The 13,068-nt window shown below is 48.8% G+C and overlaps 3 protein-coding genes across 5 annotated transcripts in view; 2 read left to right on the plus strand and 1 right to left on the minus strand.

Annotated features, from left to right (window-relative positions):
* The window catches only part of CEP63 (centrosomal protein 63), a 43,849-nt gene that overhangs the window by 27,269 nt on the left and 3,512 nt on the right, over window positions 1–13,068 (minus strand). The gene's annotated exons all lie outside the window — the stretch shown is intronic.
* On the plus strand, window positions 6–12,621 carry LIPH (lipase H). Of its 3 annotated transcripts, none has more exons than XM_042024709.1 (10): window positions 7–236; window positions 4,215–4,582; window positions 5,250–5,358; window positions 5,444–5,545; window positions 6,491–6,580; window positions 7,683–7,850; window positions 8,631–8,726; window positions 9,615–9,726; window positions 10,685–10,858; window positions 12,298–12,621. In XM_042024709.1, the coding sequence occupies exons 1-10, from the start codon at window positions 185–187 to the stop codon at window positions 12,401–12,403; spliced, it is 1,377 nt and encodes a 458-aa protein (XP_041880643.1). In that variant the 5' UTR covers window positions 7–184; the 3' UTR covers window positions 12,404–12,621. The 3 variants fall into 3 exon arrangements, with proteins under 3 accessions (XP_041880645.1, XP_041880643.1, XP_041880644.1); XM_042024710.1 differs by having other exon boundaries at window positions 12–236; window positions 12,368–12,621; XM_042024711.1 differs by lacking the exon at window positions 7,683–7,850 and having other exon boundaries at window positions 6–236.
* TMEM41A (transmembrane protein 41A) overlaps window positions 12,816–13,068 on the plus strand; it is a 3,606-nt gene continuing 3,353 nt past the window's right edge. The window contains exon 1 of the mRNA XM_042024712.1: window positions 12,816–12,999. Coding sequence (XP_041880646.1) covers window positions 12,902–12,999 — 98 coding nt within the window. The 5' untranslated portion in view covers window positions 12,816–12,901. The remainder of the gene's footprint in view (window positions 13,000–13,068) is intronic.

The raw sequence follows: 13,068 nt of genomic DNA on the forward strand, positions 1-13,068 counted from the left end.
TTCAGTTGTATAACCCAAGACTGGTCTTCATTTCTTGGCTGGTAACTTCCTCCTTTCACCACACCTACTGTTACTGGCAGAAGAAAAAGCAAGCTAATTGCTGTCAGAGCCAGCAGACACATGCCAGAGAAATTGTGGGATCCTTCAAATCTCTTACCCTTAGAAGTTCCATGAGGAAGTCCATATGCTGAGGCTGTGTGTTGTGTTCATCTACCTTTTGTATGGGGTGAAAACAGGTAAGAACTCAACTGCTTGTTTTGAATGTTTTTGTCACATATAACACATTTTTCGTGTTTTACGGCAACATGAATGTACTTGCTAGGGTTTCTCACTAGCATTATTTATTTTGGCAAAGCAAATTATGCTGGTTACATGAATGTAGTCAGTTCTAAGAGTTCCAAATGGAAAACCAGAAGTATTTTTTATCTTTTCCTCCCTTTGCGAACATTTCTCTTATATAAGTACTATCCATTGACACCGAAAATGTCATTTGAAATCTTCAGAGAATAATGATTTCTTCTCAGGGGTGTCATGTATGACAGAGGCGAAGGATGAATTACCATTTATGAACAGTAAGATCCATTTGATAGCCTCACAGCCCTACAAGAACCAACCTGTGTAAAAATAAACAAATGTACTGCCTTGTGTTAGCATACACACGGGAGCAAGGCAAGTTACAGCTCTCTGCTTTGCAGGGAAAACGAAGAGGGTTAAAAAGACCCAGTGTTCTTCTAAATACTAACTTGTGTTTCATTGGGTCCTCTGGAGTAATCTCAGGGTTGCCTTTGCTTGGTTTGTTTAATATTTTGTAGGAAATGCAGTCACAAGAAGTGGGGAAAGAGAATGCTGTGAGAAGGCACTGATGAAATGCAGTGAGCTACTGAGGACAGTTTAAGAGTGGAGGGCACACCCTCTCTGTGGAAAAGGGATGGAAATCTGCATTAATGCTCCCGAGATTCGTGGTGTGGTAGTGAAATATGCTTAAATGGGGAAAGTTGTTGCTGATGGTTAAGACCAGTCTGATGACACACACTGCACAAAGACCAGGCAAGGTGGCAGGGGCTGGAGGACCAGAGCTCCTGCAGACAGAGAAGTGGCGACATGCTCACCTGAGCTCCACGCAGGTGCTTACTGGGCGAGCAGCTCTGTGTCCCAAGGACCACAGCCGGGACAGCCACACATCCAGCCAAGTGACCACTGACCCACCGGGGTGAAAAATCTGTTGGAACTTCCCTTTGCAAGATGACAGGCTGGTAAAAACCTCAGCTGCTACTTTACTCATGCAGACAGCTAGGTACCACAGCCCCAAAACACCAGCATGGCAAACCCTGCCTGTCCATAGGATCACCATCAAACAAAAAGCCTCCAAATATCATCTCCTAGAAAGGAATGAGAGAGACCAGGGGAATGCAGGCCTTAAGAGCACTGACTGCAGTAAATACCAGGAGTCTGCCTGGGACTGTTCCCATGACTGCAACACTCCCACCTGGGAGTATATAACTTCAGAATATATATATATATAAAAAACTTCAGAACCAAGTTATTCTGAAGATACCTACACTGCTGCAATAGCACCTTTGAGGCTGATCTCAGGCTCCAGACCAAACATGTCCAGTTCCCAGGCAGGTACATGGATTTAACACATTTTTATGCTCCCCGCTACAGGTTCTGGGAGATCAGAGCACCTTGCCCAGCAGAACAGTGTTTGCCTACTATTTTACATATCAGAAAACGGAGCAGAAGGAGAATGGGGATTGCCAGAGACTGTCTAGCAAGCTAAGGCAGGGCTGGAAACGAGTTACTGGCACGCTGGGTTAATGGCCATATTCATTCCCCTTTACTGGAGGGAAGTGGTCTGTTGGGCATGGGTTAAGTACAGTGCCAGGGGATAAGTTTCTACCTCACCTATTTGCTTGCAGAGTAAATCTCAATAAGCCACTTGCCCCAGTCATCCTGGAGTTTCAAAGACACTTCCAGCCATTTGGGTAGGAGTCACTGTGCTTAGCAGAAGGAAGAGCAAAGCCAGGATAACTGGCTGTCCTCATTTGTCAGTTTTTGAACACATGGTGGATGAGGCTGGGGTTGGCACCAGCTTGCCAGAAGAGAAGCTGCCAGGTTTCCTCCCCTTATTAGCACTGATTTGATTTTGTTAATCAAAACAGAACCAATCTGACAGACCTGGTGCAGATATAACAAGGCCCTTTATACAGACCCTGTATTAGGTATCAGCAAATGCTGACCAGCTCTTTGAAAGCACTTCTGTACCAGAAGGTTTGGGCTGTTCTGATGACAAACAGTGCTCCTCTGGGCAAGCCTCAGCACAGTGCAGGAGATACAGAGACAAATTCAGCAATTGGTGCAATCTTGCACCATATAGAAGCAATTCTTGCCTGGCATTTCTGCCTGTATTGCTACAGCTTCAGTGGCAGTAGATAATTAATAACACTATATAGTGCTACTATACAGTAACTAAAATAATGCCTAGTTATTAGTAAAACACACAGTTGTGGTTTTTTATGCTGCAGTAGCACCTAGAGGACAGTCACTGAGTCTCACTGCGTGAGCTGGTGTGCATGAGCAAAAAATGTTAATTTTTCTCAGCTAGTTACTTTGGGATCTCCACAAGAGCAGTGTCATAGAACTCGTGCTGCTGTTTCCCTGGAGCATCTTGGCACTGTAAGAATGAGCTGAGAGCAGGCTGGCCAGGAGGCAGCCACCCAGCTCACCTTTCCTCTTGGGAGCAGGGCCCAGAGTCACACTGCTCTGGGAGCTCTGAGTGAAGCATTACAGAGGCAGGACACCCTCCATTCAAAGGCCCCTGATTTCACTGGGCCTGGCTGAGGGCTCATCTCCCACCACTCCTGTCACACCATTCATATGTTACCATAGGCTTTATACAGGAAGGACTCCATGGATTTCAGATGTTAAAATTTATTTCTAAATTTATGGCAGCAATTTAAAATATTCAGTTGGACTTAACTGCAACATCCTTTTAGCCTATTAACTTTTATTTCTGGAGCTCTTGGGGCTCCTACAAAGTAATTAGCAGAACTGTGGCAACTGAGCAGATTGTTTTATGTGCTGGGCACATAGCATTTATATCACTCTCATGCTCCTGACTACCCGAGGAGGAGAAAAGGGAAAGTTGCTCATAGAAACAGTGAGAGTTTCATCATTCAGAAATTAAAATGCACAGAGCATTGGAGATTTGCTAGAGCATCAGTACCTTACAGCTGCAGGTTTTCTAAACCCTGCTACCTACTGCACAGTCCTTTAAGCAGCAAAGATCAGGAAGATTCCTCTAGGAACTGTAGGCTGAACAATTACTGCAGCCCAGGACATATGTGTGAGAGAGACACTCTCCCCCACAAGGTTCTTCAATAAGATTACGAGGATTTGAGGGAAAGGACTGTGAGCCAGGAAGAGGCTACTAAACCTGGGAGGGCCTTCATAAGCAGTGTCTGTCTGGAGACAGTTATTCCATTCCCTGCCAGTGCCCTGCTGGAGACTGTATTGGGCTCTGAAGGCTCAGCTGGTGTCCTGCTGGAAAAGCAAAGAACAAAGACAGGCTTTCCAATGGCACAGGCCATCCCATCAAGCAGCACTTACATCAAATTCAGTTACACTTCAGCTGTGTATAAAGCTGTGTATATTACCATCTCACACAGTCAAGGGTGCCCCATTTTGCAGTCTGGAATACCTGCACATGCAGGCTGCATCTGCACATACAAATGAAGCACTGAGCTGCCCCTCACCACGGCAAGACTCTCTGCAGCTTGGCAGCTCCAGAAACCAACCCTGAGGACACCTGTTTAGCCTAGAACCTGTCCAGAGCACCTGGGTGTGCTCACAAACCAATACAGCAACCATCCTGCTTGTCGGTCTCTAATACCTTCCTCACACCAGTGAGATTTTTGGAGAGAGTCCCTGCCAGCTCCCAGCTGCCACAGGAAGCTGGGCTGTGGTGTTTCAGGGAATGCTGCTCCAAAAAGGCGTGATTGCTCTCTTTGTTCCAACATGGCAAGAAAACTTAAGTTCCAAGGTAACTTCAGTCATGAGCATGACAGAGAGGAGAGGGAGAGAGGAGACAGGAGCAGCCTCTGTGCTCAGACAACTCACAACACATTTCCCTGCCCTGTGCAGGGTTAGCAGGTACAACAGGCTAAAGAAAACCCTTTGGTGCCAAACTCCAATTGCCACTCTGCTCCTTTCAGATCCTCAGGAGACATGTCCTGCATTCACAGCCCTCAGCTTCGGGAATGCTTTGATAGGGACAGAGCTGAAAGTGAAGCTGCTGCTCTACACGCGGCAGAACCCAACCTGTGCTGAGGAGATCCACTCTACAGCCTCCAAGTACCTCAATGTGACCAAGAAAACCACCTTCATCATCCATGGGTACCGACCCACAGGCTCTGCCCCGGTCTGGATCCTTGACCTGGTGCATCTCCTGCTTTCTGTAGAGGACATGAACGTCATCATTGTGGACTGGAACCAGGGGGCAACGACTCTCATCTACAGTTATGCTTCCAGGAAGTGCAGAAGAGTTGCTGAGATTCTGAAGAAACTTATAGATGAAATGCTGGTAAGCTGGACACTCACGCTATGATACAGTCATTAAGGCACAGTATGTAAAGGGCACAAAGGAAATGCTTAAACCAGCAGGATGTCTGGGAATAGAAACTCCTCAAAAAGGAATACATTAATTTTTGGAAGTGCATGTATACTGCAGTGCCAAATCCTACCCTTGGACTTGGTACAATGGTATTTTGGTGCAATATTCAGTTTACACTCTAAGTCTCTACATTTCTGGGTACAAAACTCTCCAGACATGTTTTCCCATACATAGAAACTCTACTTCCACTTTCTATACATCCAAAGGCAGCTTATGGGGATCAGCTACAGTTCACAGCTCCTCTAAGCTCTTGCACAGGCAATGAGGATGCTGGATCATTAGGATCATAGTGTCTGCTAATTCCTTGCAGGCACCACATGTGGGGCAACTGGAATTTTACTGCTGGGGCCCATCAGTGGTTCCTGTCCACACCTGTAGTCATTGCCCCAGGAAAATACAACCATTGCCTGAACTACTCTCATCACAGCTCTCTGAGGTATAGGCCTCAAACAGGAATGCTGGCTGCTCTGTGGGACTATCTACACAGAGTGGAACACTCTGGGAGATGTTACATTCCTCCTCCTAACAATTTTTTATTTTCCGAAAACGCATGACCACGAGTCCTTTTAAATCTCAGATTGATGGAGCGTCCCTTGACTCCATGCACATGATAGGAGTGAGCCTGGGAGCACACATCTCCGGCTTTGTGGGACAGATGTTTGATGGCATGCTGGGAAGAATCACAGGTAAGCCTTCCTCCAGCAGTCCTCTTGCCTCAAGGAAGGACAGCCCCGAGTGAGGCGATGCCACAGCCATGGCTTTGTGCTGCAGGCCTTGACCCCGCGGGCCCCTTGTACCGGGGGACGGCGCCGAGCGAGAGGCTGGACCCCACGGACGCACAGTTTGTCGATGTCATTCACTCCGACACCGACGGTACGTGACACTCCACCTCCTTCCTTTACACGGAAACCCAGAGCCTGACTGGGAGCACGGGGAAGGGGGGCTGCTGGTGGGCGCCGGTGTTGGGGGTCCTCGCTCCTTTGGCCCAGGAGCACAGCAGACTCCCTCACTGAGGCTCTGGGGCGCTGTGTTGCCCACGCTGTTCCCAGCACTCCCTCAGGAGCTGCTGGTTTATTTGCATTTCAAAACATGCTGCTGCTGACAGCAGTAATAACCTCCTGGCCCATGCCTTACAAGGACTTAGGAACCGGTAGAGGAGGTCCTGCAGCACAATCCTGCCAGAGCAGGACACACCAACGTCCCACCCCAGGGTCAGGCTGCATTTCCAGAGCCGGTCCCACAGCTCAATGCCTTGCACAGCAGATCAGTTATCCCCAGCCCATGGCTCCCTGCATGATGCTTCCAGTCTCCATCCCATCTCCTAAGAGCTAAACCTTCCTCTAGGGCAAATCTGGACTCTCCCTCAGCCCTGTCCTTTTCCAGACCCACCAGCCAGGCCAGCAGTGCGATGCCAAGCCCCCCATGCTGCTCCCATGGCCACCCTACCCCTAACACTTGGCTTTCCCACCTAATTGCTGCCTCTTTTCTTCCAGCCCTCCCAGGAAGTCAGATTTCAGCAGCACAGCAATAGCCAGGTTTCACATCCCTTTTCCTCTCCTGCACACAAGTGACACAAACCCCCACATTTTGTACTGTTGCGTGCATGGACTTATTTAAGGTACTTGATACCATTGCTAAAATTACCCAGCTGGGTCACAACTGTTTGGCCTGCTGCCTAAACAGATGGATGACATTAGTATTGCTGTACAAGCAGGCATCCTAGAGCTAAATAACTACTATTTTTTCATCAGTATTTCCTTCTTGTGCTTTTTACAATTTAATATTCCCTCTCTGAGCCCTGGTATTCCCTTTTGCTAGGACTGGGATACGGAGAAGCACTGGGCCATGTTGACTTCTATCCCAACGGCGGGACCGACCAACCAGGCTGTCCACTTACAATATTTTCTGGTAATTAATCCTGCCCTGAATTGCACAAACCCTGACAAAATGTTTCCAATCAGAAAAAGAGGAGAAAGCCAGAGAATAATCATCACTGCTTAGAAAATACATGAAATCCATACTCTGGGAAAGCCATGGCAGCAACCTCTTCTCAGCACTGGTGTGACAGGGGTTTAGCTGATGTGTACCAGGCAGACATGAGAGTCAGAGTGACATCTCTGTGCCTCTGTCACAGTGCAAGTGGGATTAATCCTCTGTGCAAAAAGTCATCGGGTAGATGTGTGCCTTCATTTTGTGTCTATGTCCAGAAAATCTGTGAGATTTTTCTTTCTAATTACTTGTAACACACAAAAGCCCAAGGACTAGCAGTGGCAAGGACCTGTTCAGAAAACAGGTTCAAGATGAATGTGGAGCAGGCAGTTATCCCAAAGCCAAGGCACCTTCCTTGGCAGTGACAGACGGTGCAGTCTGGAAGGCACAGCCCTAGTCTTGAACACAAGAAAGCTTTTTTCATTTCAGCCTGGCAGCAGAACTGGTTTGATGAAAGGTGGCTGAAGAAGATATCTTACAGAAGGAAATGCAGTATTGTGAACTCAACCTTTATCAGACCCAAGAGAATCTACATTGGGGACCAGGCTGAGCCAAAAATCCCTAGGAAATGAGGCTTCGCTCATTTTGCTGCTCATGCAACAACTCATTTTATTAGTTATGTCTTTCTGAAGAGTTTTTTACACCAAAATGGAAGGTCACGTGCAAAGCTAAAAGCAATATCCAGCTGTCAGGCCTGAGCTCAGAGAGATACAGAGAGCACCAGAGACAGAACTTGATCCATAGTTGGATTCTCTGGAACTGCAGCAACCACATGAACAAATGCTTTTAAAACCAAAAAGACAAGAAGAAAAGCAAAGCAGACACAGGCAGAGCTGAGTGCACTCAAAGGGAGAGGATGCTGCCCATTTACCGTTCTGCCACAGCCCAGTGCTCCCCAGTGCAATTTGTTGGGTTCAGATTGGTCAGTGACTGCCCACTGGTGTGTCCTGTGGGCATTAATCCCGTTTCCCTGAGGCATAAGGATTGCTAACGAAACATTTCTTCCCTGTACACGATCAAGGACTGCAGTATTTTAAATGTGACCACCAGAGGTCTGTTTTCCTGTTCCTGTCCTCCCTGACACAGAGCTGCAATATCACCACATACCCATGCAACTCGTACAGGAATTACAGGAATGGCAAATGCACCAGCTGCGAACCCTTCTGGCCCATGCCATGCCCCATCCTAGGTAAGGATCCAGGGAATGTCAACCCATCCTGAATACTGGGCTGCCTTTCATCACTGTCACTTGGAGGGTGATGTTTTGCTGAAGGACTAACACAACACGGTGCTTTGTAAAAGCATCTAAGTTATTTCCACTGAGGTCTTTTGAGGTATCTCAGGCCTGCTCCTTGTAATGTCACATCCTGTTATGATCTAGAACAGGAATCCACAGGTAAGGGATCCAGAATTAGAAAAGCCAAAACTAGACTTGGGATCTTTACACTAAAGTCAGAGAAAAAGTGAATTAAAGTCTCTCAGTTGCAGAGTTTGAGGGACAGGGGCCTGTTCTTGCTAAAATAAGATTTCCAAGTAAATTCCCAGCACCACAAACCCCTCTGTGCTGTAAAAGGAATGGCAAAGAGGTGGACAAAGGGGATTCTGGACCGTCTGCCCCAGCCAGCCCAGCCTCAGGCTGGCAGCTCTGAAATGTTGATGCTAAAACACCTGACACTTCCAGAAAGGAACGGACAGAGTCAAGGGGATGATTTTCATTCTGCACTGCAAAATGAAATCCTTCTTGGCCACGGATAGAGATGTGGAAACAGATCAGCTCCAAGAAAGTGCTGAACAGTAACCAGACATATTCAGTCCTAAGCCTTTGGAGTACAGGAGGATGTGTGTCACAGTGCTACCTGGCAGCTGGAACACAATGCACTATTTCTTAAATATGTGCTTGTTTTCAGCCATTTAGTGGCTCACCTACCTGTGCAGTAACTCCGTTTCATTTTCAAACTGTCACCTGCAGGTTATTATGCCCATGAGTGGAAAAGCTATTTAACACAACAGAGCCATCCAGTGACAAGTATGTTTTTCGATACAGCAGACAAAGAGCCATTTTGCAGTAAGTGACTGAGATTCCTGAGATGATTTTTCCCTGTGCATTGCCTCCTTCAGCAGCAGCCAAGCAGAGATGGTTATTTGCGTTTTAGAAACTCCAGTGGCTGCTGGATGGAATTGTGTCCATCTGTGGTTTGCCATGACCTTCCTTACCTGCAAACCTGTCCAGTGCTGGGAAAGCCAACTTGCTCAACCAGGAAACTGCTTGAGAACTTTCAAATTAAGTATAAAAGTTCCCAAATTGTGTTTCAAAGCAACACACCATTCTTTTGTGAAAGTAATAGGTGTGTGGGAATGATAAAAGAGAAAGACAGGCTGTACAGGTGAAAAAGCCACCCTGGAGAAAAGTGAGAGCCACAAGGAGAGGGGGAGAATCTGTGGAAAAAAAGGTTTCACCGAGGTTTCTCCTCATCCCTGTGAGTGCCAACATACCAGGCATGGGCAGGGATTATGGCCTGAGCTCCAGTGCTGGTCAGCAAGTGAATTCAGACTCACAGATCAAAGAACAGACAATTCTGCTCCATGACAGAGATGACAAATGACAGGTATGAAGAACAGAAATGGAGTGGTTCAGAGAGGGACAGAAGAAAGAAAAGACAGTCTGGAAGTGAAGGGGGAAGGCAGGCAGTGAAAGGCAGTGTGCTGGGAACCATACAGAGAGGCCATCCAGCATGGATAACCCTTGCTGTAGCGCTCTCCTGACACCTCCTAGTGTTTCTGGCTGAAATCTCTGCGAAGCGAGATGGAGAGCAGGGAGGAGAAAGGGATTTTCCAGATAAACTGCAGGGGTTGTGTCCATCCTCCACCCGCAGCTCTGCTCCCAGACAGGGCACAGCCTGGACAGCAGAGTGAACCCACAGGGTCTAACCCCACCCACTCTCTCTCCCCTCAGTCTATCACTACTTGGTGGATATTATCACATGGAACAAAGACACCAGGAGAGGCACCTTCAGCATCATGCTAGTTGATGAAGCTGGGAGGAAGGCAGAATCAAGAGTCAATCCGTAAGTCTTACTGGCCTGAGCATCTCTAAGTGTTCGTGCATCCCTTGGTACAACTGCATCTGGGACGAGGTGACACATCCTCCCCCAGTTTCTCTGCTGACACTTGCTAGTACACATGACTATGGGATTTCCTGGCCCTATGGAATTCCCACAGCCTCCCCCAGCACACAGCCCCTGACAGCCCAGCCTTTTGATTTGGGCCCTTCTCTGTCATCTTAAGGACTGAAGTGGACAATATCAGCCAGCAGCACAGCTTCCCTAGGCTTCCACTACAACAGAAGGAAAAACATTTCCCTCTCTTTCCTTCCTCTTCCAGGGAGTGCTCTGTTCTAGTTCCCAGTGCCCAAGACAGCTGGGGATTAATCTGGGCCTGAATATGTCTCATCCAAAACCAATTCATTCCACTCAGAGAGACAAATTAATGACTGGTGTTTATGTGACATGCAAATTCCTCATTGATCTTAACCACACTTCAGCCAAACAAATCTGCACAACCAGTTTTCCCATGTTTCTCTAAGTGCCTATTCCCTCAGCCATATCTGGTATCTGCTTGCACTGGAGCAATCAGCATCACTCCCACACCAAGGCCAGTGCAGATTTCATGCATATCTCAAGGTTCCTCAGTGTTCAGGCCTGCACAGACAGCCAGGTACAAATATCACTTGGGTCTAGTCCACTTGGGACCAAAGCAGAATCACAGTGAAAATCCTGGTTTGGGGCCAAATGGTATCCAACCTCTGTGTCCCCACTTCCACCCCAAAAAAATGAGGGCAGAAGTGGCTGAGCAGGTTGACACCTGGAGACCTGAATCCATACCCATTTCCTGTAAATCAGAAACTAATCACAAGTTCAGGCCTCCTCCCCCAGCCCTGTTTCTAATACTACAGTGACTACATTAGAACCAGTGCTATTCCCTTGGTGACTCTCTGACACTCTCTCTCGTCTGCTTTACCTCTAGAGAAGCTGCTACCTTCCAGCAGTACAACCAAATCACTTTGCTCATTGGGTTTGACCAGGATCTTGAAACTGTGGAAAGAATTTCCTTGACATTTTCCACGGGATCTGTCATTGGCCCAAAATTCAAGCTCAGGATTCTCCAAATGAGGTTCCGCTCGCTGACAAACCCAGAAAGGTGAGCGGATGTTTACAAACAAACCATTTCTGTGGGTGCAGACTGGACAGAAGTAAAGCAATCTCCCAGATTCCTGGCCTGGCTGAGTTTGTGCAGTTTGTGCAGAAGAATTAGATTTTACATTTAGTAATTCTCATACACATATCTTGGGAATAAATTCCTCTTTAATGGAATCCTACAGCTGAATATTTACTTGAACACAGAGGCTGTCATTGCACTGGGAACATGTCACATGTGATGTGATTCTGACATGGCCTGACACCTTAACCTCTGGTCAGGAAAATGACCTTTGAGAAGCTGCCCAGGCCTGAACTCTGGGATGAAGGGAAATGCAGCTCTCTGGGAAGAACAGATGTTCAGCCTCAAATACACATTTTATATCCCAGCCAATTTCTACAGCCAGTGAGGCAGGGAGATTAATTTACTCCTGGAATTCCAGCAACTGGGAGCTGCTGGCTGCTTTGCCCCAAAGCCCTGACTGGTACCCACAACATCAGGAGGTACCTCCCAGGCCATTGTTGATGAGATTTCTACCACCTCATTAACCTCTGTCTGCTCTGCTGTCCTACCCTTAAGCTTCCCACCTCTGGAGGTTGGGAGGTCTGCCTGAGCTCAGCAAGTACAGAATCTCTTACGCTGACCTTGTGTGCAAGGACACTATGTGGACACCACACTGTGCTTTAAACTTGGGTTAAAACAAGGGTGGAAGATCACAGGGTAAGGAGAGCAAAGCAAAAAGACATACAGAGCTACAGAACATGTTTCTTTGCATTTCATGAGCTCTGCTACCCTTATCCTAGCCTTGGAACAAGGAAAAGATTGTGTACATCTACTAAACAAAGTCCTGCAGCTCTCCCTTGCTGCCGCTCCCTGTCTCTTCCACACTTCCACAGTCGCTTTCAGCCCCAGCTACACATTTAGTCTTTTTAAAAGTAGACACAAATGCCCTAAATATTTAATCAGAGGATGCCCCCTCTCCCCGAGGAGGGGCTGCCACAGGCCATAAGCACAGTTCAGGACTTTCAACACTTCAACTATCAGTCATTGCCTCTCCCCTTCCCTGTGCCAGGGCTAATGCTCATATTTCCCCAGTGAAAGCCCAAGTATTTCCTCCGTTTTTTTGGCTGAACCAGACCAATGTTTGGACCCAGGTCAGAGCAGTGGCAGAATTCCTCATGCCAGGAGCAGGGAAAGGGCAGGAACAAGCAGATGAACTGGAAGGACCACCTTGTTTGGTGGACACAGGTGTGGACTGGCTTAAAGGTAAGCACAGACTCTGCAGCCAGTGCCTGTTTATTTTCTGGATTTTTTTGTTCCTTTTTTTCCACAAGCAAATAGAACAGAGTGGCATAATGCTCAAGGTATCCCTGTCTTAAAGCCAACCTCACTGCAGGTGGACTTGGAGCCAGTTCTCCTGAGAAGATGACTTATTTTAATAGGCCTCCAGCACGTGGGGAGATGACAGAAAAAAAGCGCCGTTTTTTCACTCTCGGCCGTGTTTCCACACAGACCCCAGCTGTGCCGATACGACCTGGTCCTGCTTGAGAACACCCAGAAAACCTTCAAGCCCATCCCGTGCTGAAGCAGGGGCCGAGTCCCGCGGATGCTGTGCCTGGACGGGGCGGAGACACTCCACCGCCGTGTGGGGACTCACCTGGCGGGGCCCGGGCGCCTTCCGCGGGAGCCGAGCAGCGAGACCCGCTCGCCCCGCACAGCGTATGAAGAGGCGGGGGAAGCGACAATAAAACCACGGCGGCACACGGCTTTAAAGCGTGGCTTTAAAACGGGGGCTAAAAGCGCGGGTTTAAAACGAGGGTTTACAGCGTGCGCCGGCGGCTGAGCCAGCTCGGAGCCCTGAGGAGCAGCAGATCCCACCCAGTCCCCACAGCTCCGCCCGCGCCGCGCCCGCCACCGCGGCCCTCACGGGGGCCCCGCCTCGCGCGTGCGCGCCCGGCTCGGGGCGCTGAGGGCGGCAGGGCCGGGCCGGGAGGGGCCGCGTTCGCTCGGGTCGGTCCGGCGGCGGAACGGCGGCCCCGACCCGGGATGTGGCGGCGCCCGGCCGGGCTCCTGCTCGTCTTTGCGGCCGCCACGGCCGCGCTGTGGCTGCTGTCGGTGCGGCTGAGCGCGGGGCAGACGCGCAGGTGGGTGTGGGGGGCCGGGGCTGTGTCCCTCTCTTCCCCCGGGGGCTGCCCGCGTGTCCCTCTCTTCCC

This window comes from Corvus kubaryi, unplaced genomic scaffold, assembly GCF_017639235.1.
Source record: "Corvus kubaryi isolate FWS band 111438036 unplaced genomic scaffold, C.kubaryi_AGA036_p1.0 37264, whole genome shotgun sequence".
Classification (NCBI taxonomy): Eukaryota; Metazoa; Chordata; class Aves; order Passeriformes; family Corvidae; genus Corvus; species Corvus kubaryi.

What these genes read in the sequence shown, in the direction of transcription:
- LIPH (XM_042024709.1), top strand. Translation starts at nt 185, where the DNA reads ATGCTGAGGCTGTGTGTTGTGTTCATCTACCTTTTGTATGGGGTGAAA. An exon ending in CATGCTGGGAAGAATCACAG is followed by an intron (nt 5,359 to 5,443) that starts GTAAGCCTTCCT and finishes TTTGTGCTGCAG; the next exon opens with GCCTTGACCCCGCGGGCCCC. An exon ending in AGACAAAGAGCCATTTTGCA is followed by an intron (nt 8,727 to 9,614) that starts GTAAGTGACTGA and finishes CTCTCCCCTCAG; the next exon opens with TCTATCACTACTTGGTGGAT.